The sequence below is a fragment of the Lipophrys pholis genome, assembly GCF_963383615.2.
Source record: "Lipophrys pholis genome assembly, chromosome: 13".
NCBI classification, from domain to species: Eukaryota; Metazoa; Chordata; class Actinopteri; order Blenniiformes; family Blenniidae; genus Lipophrys; species Lipophrys pholis.
Window position 1 is genome coordinate 10792467 of NC_137632.1, and position 16371 is coordinate 10808837.

Consider the following 16371-nt stretch of genomic DNA (forward strand, 5'->3'; position numbering starts at 1 on the left):
AGATTAGAGGGTTTCAAAGGGTAGGGCGGGTCTTCCCTGGATGAGGGGGGGGGGGGGGGGGGGGGCAACAGCGGAAAAAAGGTTTCACTATCAATAAAAAAAAGTCTAATGTCTTTATAATTTTAGGAATAACCTGAATTTATTATAAGAGAAATACAGATAAATTAACTGTAACAGGCAAGACAGTTGCAGACTATATTTAAGGACTTACCAGATAGAGTTGCCTCTGGACCTCTGATCAGAAGCCCGGCATTTAACCAAAACTTTCAGCATGGCTGCCACTCAGCCTGTGCTGTCAGGGTTATGGGGGGGGCGCAATATGGAGGGATTCATCCTCCCACTCTTTGAAAACCCCATGCTCTAGATCCATCAGAGAATGCTATGCAGCAGTACAAAAACAAACAAAGCATCCGTGTCTCCAGAGCTGTTCACATCATCAGAACATGAGCGTCACTGTATCAACACTGTACAATATCCCTGAAAAAACACCCACGTTCGCAGCCGCGGTGCCTCTCAATGCACAGTTTTCCCATCACATTTCTGTGTGCTTTCCGGGCATTTCTCAATCCGAGAAATGGAAAAATATTGTGTCATATGTCGAAGGTAGAAGTCTTTACTTTTTGTGGATATCCTCGTGCCGGATGATCTTGTAGGTGACCCAGTAGAAGACGTTGAAGATGAGGAAAGCCAGGGGGAAGGCAGCTCTGGAGATTGTGTCTATCCTCTTTGCTCTGTCCACAAACTTTTTCTTCATTGTGTCCGTGTCCTTGGGGACTGTGGGCTGAGGGTTTGGAGCTGGAGCAGCATTCTTTACAGCTGAGCCATCCTTTGTTGGCAGACATTGACTCATATTGTAGCCAGCAAAATTAAAGCGGCCTTCATGCATATCATCGTCCTAAAAAAAAAAAAAAAAAACACAAGCACATATGGATTAATTTGATCCTTTCAGAATAAAGCGACACAAACTGCTAATGGCCACTGGCTTGTGTGTATGTAGCTTAAATGAACATCAATCACAATATATTACACACATTATTCAATCAATCCAAACAAATTGCCATGATAACCTAATGCGCTATGATGGAACACCACGACTGCTTCAGGCAACAATAATGATCACACAGCTCAGTGTCTGTCCACAACCACCTCAGCAAGTTATAGCTGATGGATGTCCCAGTAAACTCACAGAATATGTTGTTTTATTTGCTGGTTCCCTGCCTTTTCCTTTCCTTGGAAGAGTTTTTCTTTTCTTTTTTTTTTAAGCTGATCACTGCAGACCGGAAGCACCCCACAAGAGCTTGGAGAAGCTCTGACACAGTTGTTCAGCCGTCACAATTTGGCTCTCGTCAAACTCACTAGAATTTGCGTCCTGTGCATAAGGTATTCATGGATGTCTCACGTCACTATTTCTTTGATGAAGATTGGTTGGAGTTGATTTGTTTATCATAAAATCCATCTCCCCCTTGAAGTGATCGATGCTTCTTCACCAGCAGATCGGAGAAAACATTAACATTTTATGTCCTTCAAAATCACATCCTTGGGCCAAATCTTAATTTTCTGTCAAACGCTGGTTTTCCCAGTGCATTAAAGATTAAAAGATGTTGTTTATGGCTGATAGCAGTTAGTATTAGCTGATTCAAGTATTGATATACAGCCTGCGACGGTCACACCTGGTTCATCTATGGTTTTATTGTTTATTTTATTATGTTCCAATTAGATTTATTTCAATGTTTTTTCTTCAAATATTCATTTTTGCACATTTCAGCTGCCATATTAATTTCTTTGTTGAAAATGAGTAGGAAGGAAAGAGTAACTATGCTCCCTCTCTGTTGGAAACAACTTTTTTGTCACAAATGAAACACCCTGCAGCTAACAGACACTGATACTTTTTCTTTAGGAAATCACAACTCTGACACACGTTGTCAACAATCCTAAACAACGTCTTATCCAAATCCTGAACAGGTGGAAACTTGGGCAGAAAATGTCGCCAATTATTTTGTGAAGTTTTCACATTCTGAGCTGAAGTGGTGACACTGACCGACCCGTCCTGCTCTGCTGTTGAAGCAGTAAAGTTTGACACCCAAGCAGCCTTCATGCAAAGACTTTGAGAGCTTACCTTGTGATTCCTCCTTTGTCTTCGCCTCAGGCGGAGGAACTCTTTCTGTTGCCTGGAGACAAAATTAACCCCGGCATATTCTAGCAGTGCAGCAAACACAAAGAGCAGACACACAGCCATCCAGATATCAATGGCTTTCACGTAAGAGACCTGGGGGAGAAAACACATTTTCTTTTGTCAATTTCTTCAAGGTCACATTGTAAGCCAACAATTCAAAAACAGCATGAATTTGTTCCTTGACTTTCAATATTGCTTTTTCCATTATCACTGGACAATCAACCTGTTGACCTACAGCTATTTTTTGGTTTGTTTGTTTTTGTTTTCCTCCTTGCTTTTTTTGTCATTATGTCAAGTAACAGTGACTTGTAAGTCTAACTGATTGATAGCAGAGTGTGAGAACTGACAGAAATATGATGTATTGTATAGTGGCTATATTGAAATAGACAGCAGGAAATAATCAGTGCCTTAATCACCAACAGTAGGACACTTCTTGTATTAGTTTGTACTTTTAGCACCAGCCATGAGCCGCCTCTTTGCTTATTTATTTTTACTGCTCATCAGCATCACCTCATCTCCTCATGACAGCTGATTACCATCTGGAGAAAACAAGACAGCTTATTGAGGGTTTATAAGGCACACTGAGATATTGTTTACGTGGCTCTGAAAGCCTTCCCTTTAAATATTTATCAGTATACGTGTCTTTCATGTGTGAGGCTCTTGACGTGGCCGAGGCTTTCGCTGCATGTGAAGGCTGGTGATTATTGATTAATCATCAAGGCTCTCGCGGCGCCCTTCACAATGTGTGCATGCCAATTTCCCCTGATTGTAAATACACTCCGACGGACCACCAGTCCCGCAGATTACTCATACTTTAGACGATTGCAGCTTCCCTATTCCGACAAGTATTATATGCCGTAGAGACCTCGTCAAAGGGTCTGTGCAGTTATACATTTATTGTTAGCTTAAGGCTGTTTTTGTTTTAATCCTCTGATGTATTATAGTAACTATAACACAGCAGATGAACTTCAAGCAGTACACCGTGCAGATTTTTCAGCTTTGTCTTTATCCGTTTGGAGGAAGTTTTTTTTGCTTATTTCTGAGTAGTAAGTTTGTCTTTATAACGCTGCTGCTTGAGTTTTACATTATGAGGCAACCCTAAATGGTTGCTCATCTGGGACTTGGCATCCTTATAGCTGCATATATTAGAGACTTTTAAGTAGACCAAGGATGCATGCGAACAAATCCTTACAAAGAAATTATGCAAATACCTCATTTACACACGCCGTTTTAAAGTCTATTTTGTCTCATGAGATTAAGAGAAATGTACAGGTTGATAAAATGCAAATATGTCTTTTGTGCTCGAGCAAACAAAAAATTGTAATGTATACATTGTGCACTCGAGGAAAGACATGACAGCTTTTCAAGGAAGTTTATCTTTTCTAGCTAAAGTTTTATGTTAAGTGATAAGTGGCATTCACATATATGTGAGAACAGATACTCATTCTTCTAACGTTTATATTCCAAACTTTTGGACACTGACAAGATTTTACATTCATTCTTATCGTACATATAATGCCTAGACCACGTGTGTCAAACTCATAGCAACATTCCAAATGTTTTAGTGCTAACAGGTATGAGTATGTCATTAAAAAAGAAAAATCAACATTTGATCAAATATCTTTTAACAAAACCTCAACAAGTTGAAAGTTGTAAAGAAAAATATGATTACAAATCTGCAGCTTTCAGCCTGGATATTTTTCACAAATTCACCTTCACAGCCTTTGATGCTAATGCAGCTTCGCTCACAGTATTAATATGAGCGATATATCTGGGCTCAGGCTGCAGATGTCAGTGTTATTGTGACCCCTGCCCACACTGAAACAGTGTGAACCCAGAGCGATTGAATTACAAACAGCAGTTGCATTTGGAGGATAATGATACTAATACAATAATAAATCTGTTTCGGGTCATCCTGATCTGCAGGAATAAACCCTCAGTTGGGCATCCCTGTTCATAATATATCTATATGAAACAACCAAACAAAAACGTGAGGCAGAGAAAAACAGGTTTGTACCCATATAGTAATCATCGTGGTAATGCCCGAGACGTCCACAGTTCAACCATCCGGTCACAGACAAGATTCATCAGCATGTCACACGTGTAACAATCATCTTCTCAGTGCCATCAAAAATTCACTCTGTGATATTTAGATCTTGAAAGCTGGTGTTTTCTTGTTCGAAGGTGGCAGACACTCTTATTCACTGCACATTTCTCCATAATTCTACAGCCACAAATTTAGTATGAAGCCAAGAGTCCCAGTCAGAACAGGATTATATTCAGACCAATTATGAATCTGCTTTGTTTTTAGATTCTCACTACAAAGCACATTTCTATTTGAATGGCCACTCATCATCAAGGCTCTGATACTTTAATAGTCTGACAAAGATTTCTCCTTCAAAACCAAACTTCTGAGGAAACAAGTGACACTTTGTTCCAGATGCATCCAGCTGTGCCGTAAAGGTTCGCTGTGAACAATGGGCTTTTAGGCTGTGTGCTATATGGGACATGACATTATGGGGCTAAAAGAAACAGTCGGGTTTTACCTTTGGAAGTGAAGCTCTGGATCCTGAGCTTTGGGTGGTCATGGTAAGTACAGTGGTGATCCCCAGCGCCACTCGAGCAGGAGCAGCGTCCATGTTGATCCAGAACGACACCCAGGAGAGGATGACAATGAGGAGAGAGGGGATGTACATCTGGATCAGGTAGTAGCCCATCTGGCGCTCCAGGTGGAATTTAACCTCGATGCAGGTGAATTTACCTGTTAAGAAACCATAAATGAGTCCATTTCTATGGGAATGGGCGTATGAGACATAACCAGCGTGGATGTGCTCATCTGACCAGTGTTGTAGTGTTTGGTGCAGTATCCCAGCTCCTTCTCCTCCCTCATGATGAACTGAGGCAAGGTGAGTCCGTCGGAAACCTGCACCGCGCCTGTCTCCATCCACTCGAACACCAAGTCATTCATGGTGTAACCGACTGTAAACAGAGGGGTAAAAATGGTTTAGGCAGTCTCCCCTGTGAAAGAAAGTAAGAAAGAGATCTGATAAGGTCAATACGTACAACTTTCCAGTTGCATTGTGCAGGTTTGGACGTCCATGGGAAAGTTCTTCAGATCCATTGGACATGACAGAATGAGAGTCAACCTGAAAGGAGAGACAGAGTCAATCAGTCAAATGCAGTGAGCTCAATCTCATATGATATTCACAGAGAAATGTATCTATCACACTTTGGCGTGACACACAAGTTGAAGCTTGTAAAATAAAATTACGGCTGGATTTTTTATTTAATTTTTTTCCCCCTGCTCCTGTGTGATAACCTCGAACATACCATGTAAGATTCCCTCCAGCAGGTTCCTATCACACTTTCATTACTGTAACTTATTGTCTCTGCGATGCGCTCTGGTCCTTGGTCTGCCCACTCTGTCGTTCCCTTTTTTTTTTTTTTCCCCCATGAATGGAGAAAACCACTAACCACCTTCCATCTCTCCCGTTGACCCACTCTCCCTCCACACCTGAGCACCGCTCAGCTCGGAGCTGCTCTCTAAATGGACTCAAAATTGATCCGCTTCATATCCCATCATCGCTGTGAAAATTGAATACTGTTTGTGACTGAAGTCATATTTTCACATCTTGTACCTGTATGTTAAGCAGATGTTCATGTTTCAAAGACTCCTGCATTGTTTTTAAGGAGCTGAAAGTATTCATAGACTCGCATGGCACTTTTCTCTTTTTTTTTTTTTTTCTCCTCGCTTTGCTTTTGGTTCTGCATTTGCTTTTGATTCTCAACAATGCCCCCTGAGATAAGCCTGCCCTCTCGCAGTCTGTGTCTCCTTATTAAAAATCTACATTGCACACAGGGATGTACAGACGTTCAGTAAATTTTACCATTTCAAAGGAGTGATCATAATGAGATAAAAATCAATTTAAATGTGTATGCTTTAGATTGACAGTCTTTGATGTTTCAGAGGAAATGTAAGAAAAGCAATAAGTGAGCATGTCCTCGGGCAAACTGTGCATCAGAGCTTTTGATTCTCTGCAGTATCATCTTTCGCTCAGCACAGCAGCTTCCCACCTCAGCCGCACCACCACAACATCGACTGAAGTTAACTTTAGCTGCAGCTCACAATAATTATTCAACACGCACTAATCTCGCATTTATTTTCGCAATCAATCACCTGGTCTGGAGATCAGCGGTCATGACGAATTACCAAGAGAAGGTCACTTTGCGCAGGGACGGACATGTCAAGGGCTACATTTTTCAGCATTTCCACCACAAGGTTACATGAGAATTATTGCTGCTAATTTCAAGGCGAAGAACTAACAGCCCTGTAAATTACATATATTAGTAAGAATTTGATATTTTCACATTAAAATATTTCACATTTCATATCCTGTCTTGTGTTCAAATGACTTTATTCCCCTCATCACCATTTCTAAAAATAAAATGCAGTATGTGTATGGGGTTGCATTCAGCCTGTGGGCTGCCGTTGCATGTCTGAGTTAACATATTCAGCTTTGTTGGTTAATTGACTTTCAAAACATACCCAATGAATTTTCTGTTGACAGATTAAATGAATAGCAACTAGTTCATTTGGTTTCAACCTCCGCTGCATGATGGATTACTGGTTAAATTTCAAGTGAGAGGGAACCGATTTTCAGTTTGAACTTTTGGGCCGTTCTGTGTGGAGTTTGCATGTTCTGTACTTTGGTTTCCACATACAATTCAAAAACAGTTTGTTTGAGCTTACTTAGTGACTCCGTCTTTCTCTGTTTATTTTGCATTCATCTCTATCTAATTATATTGACATATTTGCATATGCAACGTCCATCTATGACATGTCCAGTCGTTCACCTGATGCTGTAGAGGACCGTCCCGTCCTTGAAGATCCGCAGCAACTTGTTGTCCGTGGTGACATCGTGGAAGTTGGCTCCCTTTTCGTTGGCGAAGAAGAGATCGGGTTTCCATATGGAGTCCAGCATGGAGGGGTCCAGGTCGAGCGAGGAGTCGGGGTATTTGCTGTATGCCAGCCGAGGGTCGTTCCACTTTTGCCGTAGGAAGATGTTCACTCTGTAGTCCTGCAGAGACGATGAGTGGTGATGCATATTTTATAATGCAGTGATTTTTGTGGTGGAACACAAGATAGTGATGCAGCAACAAATACAGATATCAATGTTAATAAAATCCTTGTTGTTTTTAGGTAATAAAGGATTTTGCATCAGAATCCCTACAAGAAGGAACCATTGATGTATTTACACTCAAGCATATCTACATCACGATACGATACACTATACTACAGCAAAAAACAAACAAATACATGTTACTTTTACATGACGGATTTATGTAGTTACATAGATACAAAATAATAATCTTCCTCAAATTGTGACAGTAACACAATAAAAGGTAGTTCATAGTTTGGTTAACTGCCACATTTAAGTAATGTTGTCCATAGCTGAACATGTTAAAGGCATTTAACATTTAGTAGTATGAGTATTTTCACTTAAAGATTATACCTGAGTTTTTATCTGTAATGATGCAAAACGTTTAGCAAATAAGGGCTGTATAATCATTTACACTACATGAGAAATAAACAAATGGATGATCCATGAAATGATACTAATTGCACACTAGGCAAAATTTACATCATCGAGCATCATTATCACCATCGAGGTGGCAATTCAATCTTGAGAATCAAACACATGTTCACACTACCTTTCTGATGATTAGATATTCTTGCAAGCCTCTGTTGCAAAACACTGACCTTATAATAATGTTTCTTGTTGATCAGAATTATGTAAGAGCCGTCATGCGAGCTAAATGAAGCATTTAAAAGATGTAGTGCCTGATGAGGGAAACTCTGACAGTGCAGTTAGTGGTACACTGAGTGTCACAAAGCTCAGTTGCTCAGAGTAATTGATATGTCATGATGATGAGACGCCCTTATGTTGTTTGACATTTCATCAGCATATTGGCGGTTCCAAATCTTTGCATGCCTGTCTGAGACTGTGTAATTCCCTGGCATTCTTACACATTCCATTTCCTGCACAAATCACATTTTCCATTCAGAATCTAAGTAGTTATTATCGCTCATTATGAAATCTTTGATCCTGATTAGTTTCAATGCAGCCTTGCAGGTTTGATATTTTTACTTCTTCACAGATGGATGTCTCCACATATTAAACATAAGCTTGTTTGAAAGCGCCAGCTCCCCACTATTGATTACTGCCTGCTGCTAAAGCAACTTCAAAGGTGGGACTGGTTGTATTATTAAACCTGAGTTAACACATGTGAGAAGGGCATCAAGGGATAGATAACTGGATAGCCCGCCAATAAACTCCGTGATGGAAAAGAAAATATTCTTATGGAGGTAAATGCAAACAAGGCACAAAAATAAAAAGCAAGCGAAGGGAAAAATCTGGGGGGGAAAAAGGCTGGATGAGTCACTTTTAACTCCGGAGGAGAGGTCAGGGCTTTAAAACATGTCCAAGCACAACACTCAACTCACCATTGTAGTTTCTGCTATAGAACCAAAGCTGTTGATAAATATGTTGCAGGTAACATTAACTGGTGGACCTGCAGGTTGAGGGGATAGATAACACATTGACACATTGTACATGGCAGAAATCAACCGAAATACCAGAAGAACTCACCATAGTTGTCTCTGTGACAGAGCCGAAACTGTTGATAAAAATATTGCATGTAACATTTACAGGGGGACCTGTGAAATGCAATGACAATGATATGAAAGGAGGAAGCCGTACACCATAGGTATCATCAAGGACAGCAGCCGTTTGAAGTGCGGGACGTGTTTAATCAGGAAATATTGGGTCTGCTGTTTCTCTTTGTATATAAACATGCATTATACAAGAAGCAGCATTTTTCATGGGAGGAATGGTGACAATGTTACATGCTTTAGTGAACTGGAAAAAATAAGATCACATAGAACATAAGAGGACACACATTTGGAGACCCAAATAATGATTGGTAGATTTCTCCAAATGTTGTAATAGTGTGATTAAAATCAAATAAATAAATGAATGAAAACAATAACTGGTGATAACATCTTGTTGGTTTCATTGGGTAGCGACATCTTGTGTTCTGATGATGGTGATATGGTGTATTTTCGCCTTCATTAATTTAAGTGGCACACATGAAAAAGCACATAGAAGTAAAACACACACACACACACACACACACACACACACACACACACACACACACACACACACACACACACACACTGGCAGCAATCTGGAGCTGCAATAATAATAATAATAATAATAATAATAATAATAATAATAATAATAATAATAATGCACAGGTTTCTTATAGTGCTCGTCTTGACACTTAAAGACACTTTACATTACAATATTCATTCACCCCATGCTGGATGGTGGAAAACTACGTATGTTGCCACTGGGGCAGACTGACGGAAGCGAGACTGCCAATCTGCACCATCGGCCATTCCGACTACCACCAACCACTCACTCCCACACTGCATACACACAGGCAGTTCTGTGTTCAGTGTCTTGCCCAAGGACACTTCAGCATGTAGGCAGGCAGAGATGGGGATCGAACCTGCAACCTTCCCGATTGAGAGACGACCGCTGGTGAGCAGCAGAATCAATTTCCTTAAACAGCAGAAATCTCCGGAAGGTTAAATGATGGCTATTCTGCAGAGTGGTCATTACATCACAGGTACCAACCTCTGAAATGTGAATGCTTGCTCAAATTCTCTGTGATATTAAATTAAACGTCCTCAGGTCTTTGAGGTAATCATTAAGAAACAAACAAATTGAGCCATTGAATAATCTTTCCAGCATTTTAAAGCTGCCTGGAAACAGTTTTCTATAACGCATGTATCATACATAATTCATTAAAACATAAACTCTGAGATGTTTTCGAGAGTAAAAAATGATTTAGCTCTACAATATATTGGACTGTGTATCACTGTTAAACAATTTATCTCAAACAATTTGAATAGAAAGTCCCCAGTATGCTCAAATGGCATTTTACACTTAACGGAGTGGTCTGAACTGAAATGACTGTGAGATATGATGGGTAGCAGCACATGTTTTTCTTGTTGCTATCTGATATGTTAAGTAATAAGCACTTCGCAGGGCCTTTCCCTTATGTTTTCCCCATCAATATTTCATGACACCAGGTATTAATATTTGCCTCAGTTTGTCGTCTGGGAGCTACACATTTAACAGCGGAGGCAGAAGTGGAAAAGAAAAAGGCAGTACCTCCCCACAAACTCAGCAAGGAAATCTAGGTCATCCTTCAGAAATACAGTTCAATTCACTTCAAAGTACATCTGGCAGGTTCACAACCAAAAATCATCTGTTTACGTCACAGTAGGTTCATGCAGAAGTGTTTGTTTTCTAGCTGTGCATTGTGAGGGTATGTGTGTGTAATTTTGATATCTGGAGCCTTTACATTTTTATCTTAAAATAAAAAAGTCATATTTAACCAGCATCAATCAAATTAGCCTTCATGGCTTTGATAATCCCGTTTTTATTGGCTATAAACAGCATATATTTTCCTTTGAAATTGCCAGCGCGTGTTAAACAGGCCACCCGTCTCTCATCTTAAAGTCCATCTCAGCAAGCTTATTGACATGTTTTCTTTCACCCAAAAGGGGAGGAAATATCTCAGCCATGTGTTTCTGAGTCCTGCTGATCAGTCCCTGTGCTGTGCTGTCTTGGCTGCTTGGACGACTGGATGCCCCCAACCCCATCAAATCCCAGCCCACCTGAGTGGAGCCTGGAGTGGGCCTGAGCCCCAGCGGGCCAGCCTCTTCTCACGCAGCTCCATTCCAGTGACAGATGCTGTGTCTGTCCTCAGCATCACAGCAACAACAACAGAGGAAGGCAGTAGCCTGCAGCCATGCCACAGGGGCACCATCCATCATTTGGCCTGTCATGGTGGCATCCCTGTCTGCCACAAGAACCAATCTGTTTGTAATATTTCCAAGCGCCCCCTCTTTCCACCCCTTATTTTTAAAGCATTATTTAACGGAGATGAGGTCTCTATCAGGCACAATTGCTCAAAGTGAAAACAAGCATGCTGTGTGGATGGTGAAGAGGAGTTACTTCATGATTCATTTCCAGCAGGACAGCCTTATTATTGTTAAGCAAGGTGATTTACTGTTATTACCAAAAGGCCAGCTCCACAGTATCTTGGCAACAGATGTGAGTCAGTGGATCTCTTCATAACTGAAATATCAAACTTTGTGTTGCTGTGACAGTCTTATGTCTATCTACACTACTTTTGGGCTGGAAGTGATATGTGCACGGATTTCAATGAGATAAGAAATGATAAACAAACCTTTGAAATTGGGTCTAATTCGTGCATCATACCCGGAGGTACGACCCATTAATGAGTCCAGAAAATCTGAGGGAGACAGGTTGGAGGAGGATCTGGAATCATGCTCCTTGGCATCCACAGCTCTGGAGCGCACACATGGTGATGGGAAGAGAGAAAAAATCAGCACTTGATCAGACAGGAGTCAGCGCTCAGAAGCAGGAGTTACAGCTTATCTGCCGCCTCGCAGCTTCCAGCGAGTGATGGACACGCACAGGGGAAACGCGTCAATGCGCACACACGTATCGGATGTGATTTGGACGTCGTGGACAAAAGCGACAATCCACTTTATAAAGCAGGGCTGCTTACACAATGTCACAATATGCCGCTGTCTATTTTATTGGCAGCATAAGAATATTGTTTCTATATCGCAGCGTTAAAGAAACACCATAGCGCGCGTAAAATGTCTCCATAAAGTCTTCGTGGTAAGAATTAAATGTATCCACACATTTCGGCAGCCAAGCAGTACTCATAGAAAGTTGATATGTTAAACATAAATGAAGAAATGGCCACGAACTTTGCTAAGTTATAATTAGATCACATGTCATTTAACTACTAACAGTGCAGAAAACAGTGGCACATTTTTTTCACCAAAAATATACTTCCATTTTGAAAACTTTAGAAATGCTTAGAAAATATACTGCCTCACCTGAAGTTGTTTGTCTCCGTGAAGTACGTGAATAAAGCTGCCAAAACCTTGATAAATGAGCGATTCATTCCTGGTGGTTTCCCCATGTGCTCACGTTTCTATTTCACCCATATGTTTACATTAGTCAAAAACATAATCCAAATAGGAGTGCCGCTTTCTTCCTGACCAAGTCGTGGGCGTTTGGGTGTTCTTTTGTCACACAAAAATACAGGAGACATTCCTCAACGTAGCCACGGATCATAGTTTAGTTTCATGAAACTCTCACTCCCAGAAGCCGATATCGCGCAGCGAAGGTGTGAAGAAACATCAGTTCGGCGAACAGACGTCGAGAGGATGAAACTCCAAGACGCGTCGGCTGGACACTCTGCTCTGGCGCCGACTGATCAATGTGAAAGCTCGCTGTGTAGAGAGCAACCCGTTGGCCTGTGTTGTGACTTATGAAGTAGAGTCTTTCTCAGGTGGGGGGCCGTCAAGGAATGGGAGAGAAAACGCCTTGTCTCGTTTCAGCACTTGGACAGCTCCCGGCTCCGTTACGCGCAAGCGCAAGACTTAAAAAGTGGTGGACGTGTGTGGGTTTTCAATAAGTCCAGTAAACAAGGGAGGTAATCACTGCGAGGGGATTCAAAAACTGTCCTCGGTGTGTGTTTCATGACGATATTTGTCAGTTTTGAATGACAGTTTGTCTCATAGAATCAGCGTGGCGGGGAAACTCCCAATGCGCACTGCTGCGCACCAGGATTAACCGGCTTTAGGAATTTGGGTATTTTCCAGAGGCGTATAAGTACAAAGAAAAATGACGTTAGTAGAGTGAGGATGTATTGTGCAAAAGTATATATGAACAAAGACAGCAAATAAAAAAAATGAAGCCTTCATTTGCAAGGGCTTCTTTTAGAATGATTATTTATACCTTGAGAACAGGCAGAAATCACAGAGGGGGAAACGACGTTTACCACCTCTCACACAGTCCGCTTTCATTTGGAAATACATTTAATTGTCAACACCAATATGCTGTGTCATATGAATTACCTATACAAGTTTTAATAAAGCGTTTTTTCCAATACACAAAGTAATGCATTTGTAAAGCCACACAACTCTATGGGTTGAACTATGAATGAAACTATATCGATTAAGTCTCCAGCAGTCCATGGGAGGACCCCCCCCCCCCAAAAAAAAGCAGTTCAGTTGAGGATTTTCTTTTCTTTGTAGCTCCTCTCTCAAAAAAGAATTACATGAATTTTACACTCACAGTCTGTATCAAGATTGACTGGGTTCATCTGAAACAATCCCTGGCAGTATTTCTAAGCAATGTGCTATTTTTGCTCTGTTTCGAACAACCTACATCTTCACAGATATGAAAAGTGTAAACAAAGGACGCACCAGTGAGAAGCCGCTGCATGGGAGAGTATTTGGTACCCCGGTTGCCCTGGAAACAGATTTCCGAGGCACATCGTTGGAGATGCTGAAAGGTTGGCCTCCCAGAGCGAGACCGAAAAGAGCTGACTGACAGACACAGGCTGAGACCAAGACATACTACAGTGTGGCCAAAGCCCTGGGGAGGAGGGACTGAGGTGTAGAAGACCTCCTGTCTAATATAGTATCATTGCTCATTATAAATACATCCTAGCTCTGGGTATTGATACAGACAAGATAGGACCCTGGCAGCTCAGGATATGAGTGGGCTGTAAAGCTTCGTGGACCACAGGCATGAATGACTCATTGCACATGAACACACAGACATGTGCTGTGGAGGGAGCAGCGAAACTTAGTGAGAAAAAAAAAAAAGAACGAAAATTCATTCACATGAAGCCAACTACAGGCAATGCATTGTAAGACTACTCTCAGCACATCACATGCTCGAGCGCTGTGACATGCTTGGGGCCATGTTGCACTTTATTCTGACACTTGGTTACTGACCAGTTAACAGATCATCTTGGCCCGTCTCAGCCTGAGGTGGTCTCGCCCTGCTCCCCTCCTCCGTTAAAGCTGCACTCCAAATTAGAAGTGTCACATTGTATCTCATGCTTGCGATTGTATGGCTTGCTCCGGTTTAGGGATTTAACAGTTTTGTGTCATCAGAGGTGGTGTGCATGCACTGCACTACATTGTGTTCTCCACCATAAATACTAAATGTCCATGTAAATTATTCAGCAAATTGCACATGTATAGTGTGTTCATGTAATGTTTATAGTTAACAAATACATTTGTCATTGCATTGCAGGTACTTTGTAAGCAACATATCTTCTACATCTATGCAGATGACAAGTGTCACTGCATCATGAACAATAAAATAGTGTCTTTCTTTAAGGAATGCCTTTCGTACTAGTAAGAGCAAAATCCTCTTTGCACTGAGGTCATTTATTTCTCATCCCCGAGACAGCTGCAGTTGGCATGTCTGTGTGAAGACAAGCATTCAGAGCTTCAATTGGCCATTAGTTTCTATAAGGAAAGACTTTGGGTCGGGTCGGTCACGTAATTAAAGGAGAACAAGTCAAATCTCTGTGTCATGAAGGAGAGACAGAGAGAGAGAGAGAGAGAGAGAGAGAGTATTTTTTAGAAAATATGCCTGTCTCATTTATCCACACAGTTATTTAACTGTCTTAAGATGAACAAACATACTATCTTTTGAAGCTGCCCACACACATAAATAAATAAATCTAACCCTAACCCTTTCAATGATCTTGTTTGTTGTGTTGTCCAAAAGCATTTGCAGCACAATTTTCATATTTTGAAGTCAATTAAACTGATATTTCTGTCTTAATCATTCTGCTATTATACTGTAATTTCATGTATATTTTTTTAAAATCCAGTTGTGTACACAGAATTATTTGTAAAGATATAGCATCGCTGAAGCAGAAAATGGCACACACACACACACACACACACACACACACACACACACACACACACACACACACACACACACACACACACACACACACACACACACACACACACACACACACACACACACATTCTGGGGTGGTGGTTGTCAATGATCGCCCCCACTCGCCCAGGAGTTGTGGACTAGCTGGAGATCTCACCTGGAAACAACAAGCAGGCTTTATCACCCCAATGTTCATGTGCACTGGACTGGAGACAATTGAGAGCTGCAGAGTATCCATTGCCCCATCGATTCTTTGTATCTTTATCCTACTTAATGACTTTTTCGCCCTATAATTCAACTCATGGAGCTCATCTCAGGCCTAGCGGGGATACAGAGAAGTAACCTGTATTGGGAGCTATTTTGATGAGGCAACGTAACATGCCAGAGGAGAAATGCAAAGGATTTAATGAGAGGATTCTTGAAGAGAAGGAAGGATTTGAGAATCCTCTAGTGCAAAAACTGCCAACACAATTATCATAAGCTCTCTGTCATGGCAAAATGAAGCTATTTTGAGGCTCCCAGTATGTGGCACACGAGAGAATGATAAACTTCTATAAATCACACAGCACACATACTGGCAGCCGCACTGTGTTTAAGACATACGCTTTGAAAATGTAGCATAGGATCCACATGGGTAGGTGAGGCAGGGGGTAAAGGAATAGGATGAATGTACACGAGGATGATGCTCCTCATAGGTTGCGTTCTCCCTCAGGCAAAGTGAGGAGAACTGCTGTGGTCTTCTGTAAGACTGATCTGTCAATCACCGCTCTCCTTCATCAGCAGGAGCACACTGACAGCCACAGAGCCTTTCTCCATCACTGGGCACTGAAAACCCACTGATCCCCGGTCTAGACCTCCATACATCCTCTGCTGCCCCCCCCCCCCCCCCCCCCCCCCCCCCCCCTACACATTCACATAGCCTCTAAAAGAAAACCTACAACACTTTAACAGGATGCGTACATCATATTGAACACTAACAAATGTTTTCTGTTTGTTAGGCAATTACTCTTCCGGCAACAGTGAGTCCATCATGTCTTCTCTCAGATCGGCATGTCAGGATGTCTCCCCTGAGCTCCGGCTTGTGTGCACTCACCCAAACCCTAAACAGCACACTCGCAAAGATACTGTTTTTTTCGTTCTCTCTCTCCTGGCCGATGTCTGCTCCGTGTTGACACTGGCTCACAATTCGTCTATTTCTAGCTCGCAGGCTTGTCTCGCTGAGCGTTGTCACTGGGGCTGTGCAGCTGTCAAAGTGATGCAAGAATAGATTGAAGATTGAATGCAGTTTCAATTGCTTAA

General features: G+C 41.5%; 1 protein-coding gene across 2 annotated transcripts; it reads right to left on the reverse strand.

Annotated features, from left to right (window-relative positions):
* Nucleotides 1–613: 613 nt before the first annotated feature.
* On the reverse strand, nucleotides 614–12274 carry glra2 (glycine receptor, alpha 2; the record flags this gene model as incomplete). Of its 2 annotated transcripts, none has more annotated exons than XM_080478671.1 (9): nucleotides 614–895; nucleotides 2117–2266; nucleotides 4720–4934; nucleotides 5015–5152; nucleotides 5237–5319; nucleotides 7028–7251; nucleotides 8679–8746; nucleotides 11504–11625; nucleotides 12189–12274. In XM_080478671.1, 9 exons carry the CDS (start codon nucleotides 12272–12274, stop codon nucleotides 614–616), a joined length of 1368 nt encoding a protein of 455 aa, XP_080334797.1. The 2 variants fall into 2 exon arrangements, with proteins under 2 accessions (XP_080334797.1, XP_080334798.1); XM_080478672.1 differs by lacking the exon at nucleotides 8679–8746 and adding an exon at nucleotides 8824–8891.
* Between the last annotated feature and the right edge of the window lie 4097 nt (nucleotides 12275–16371).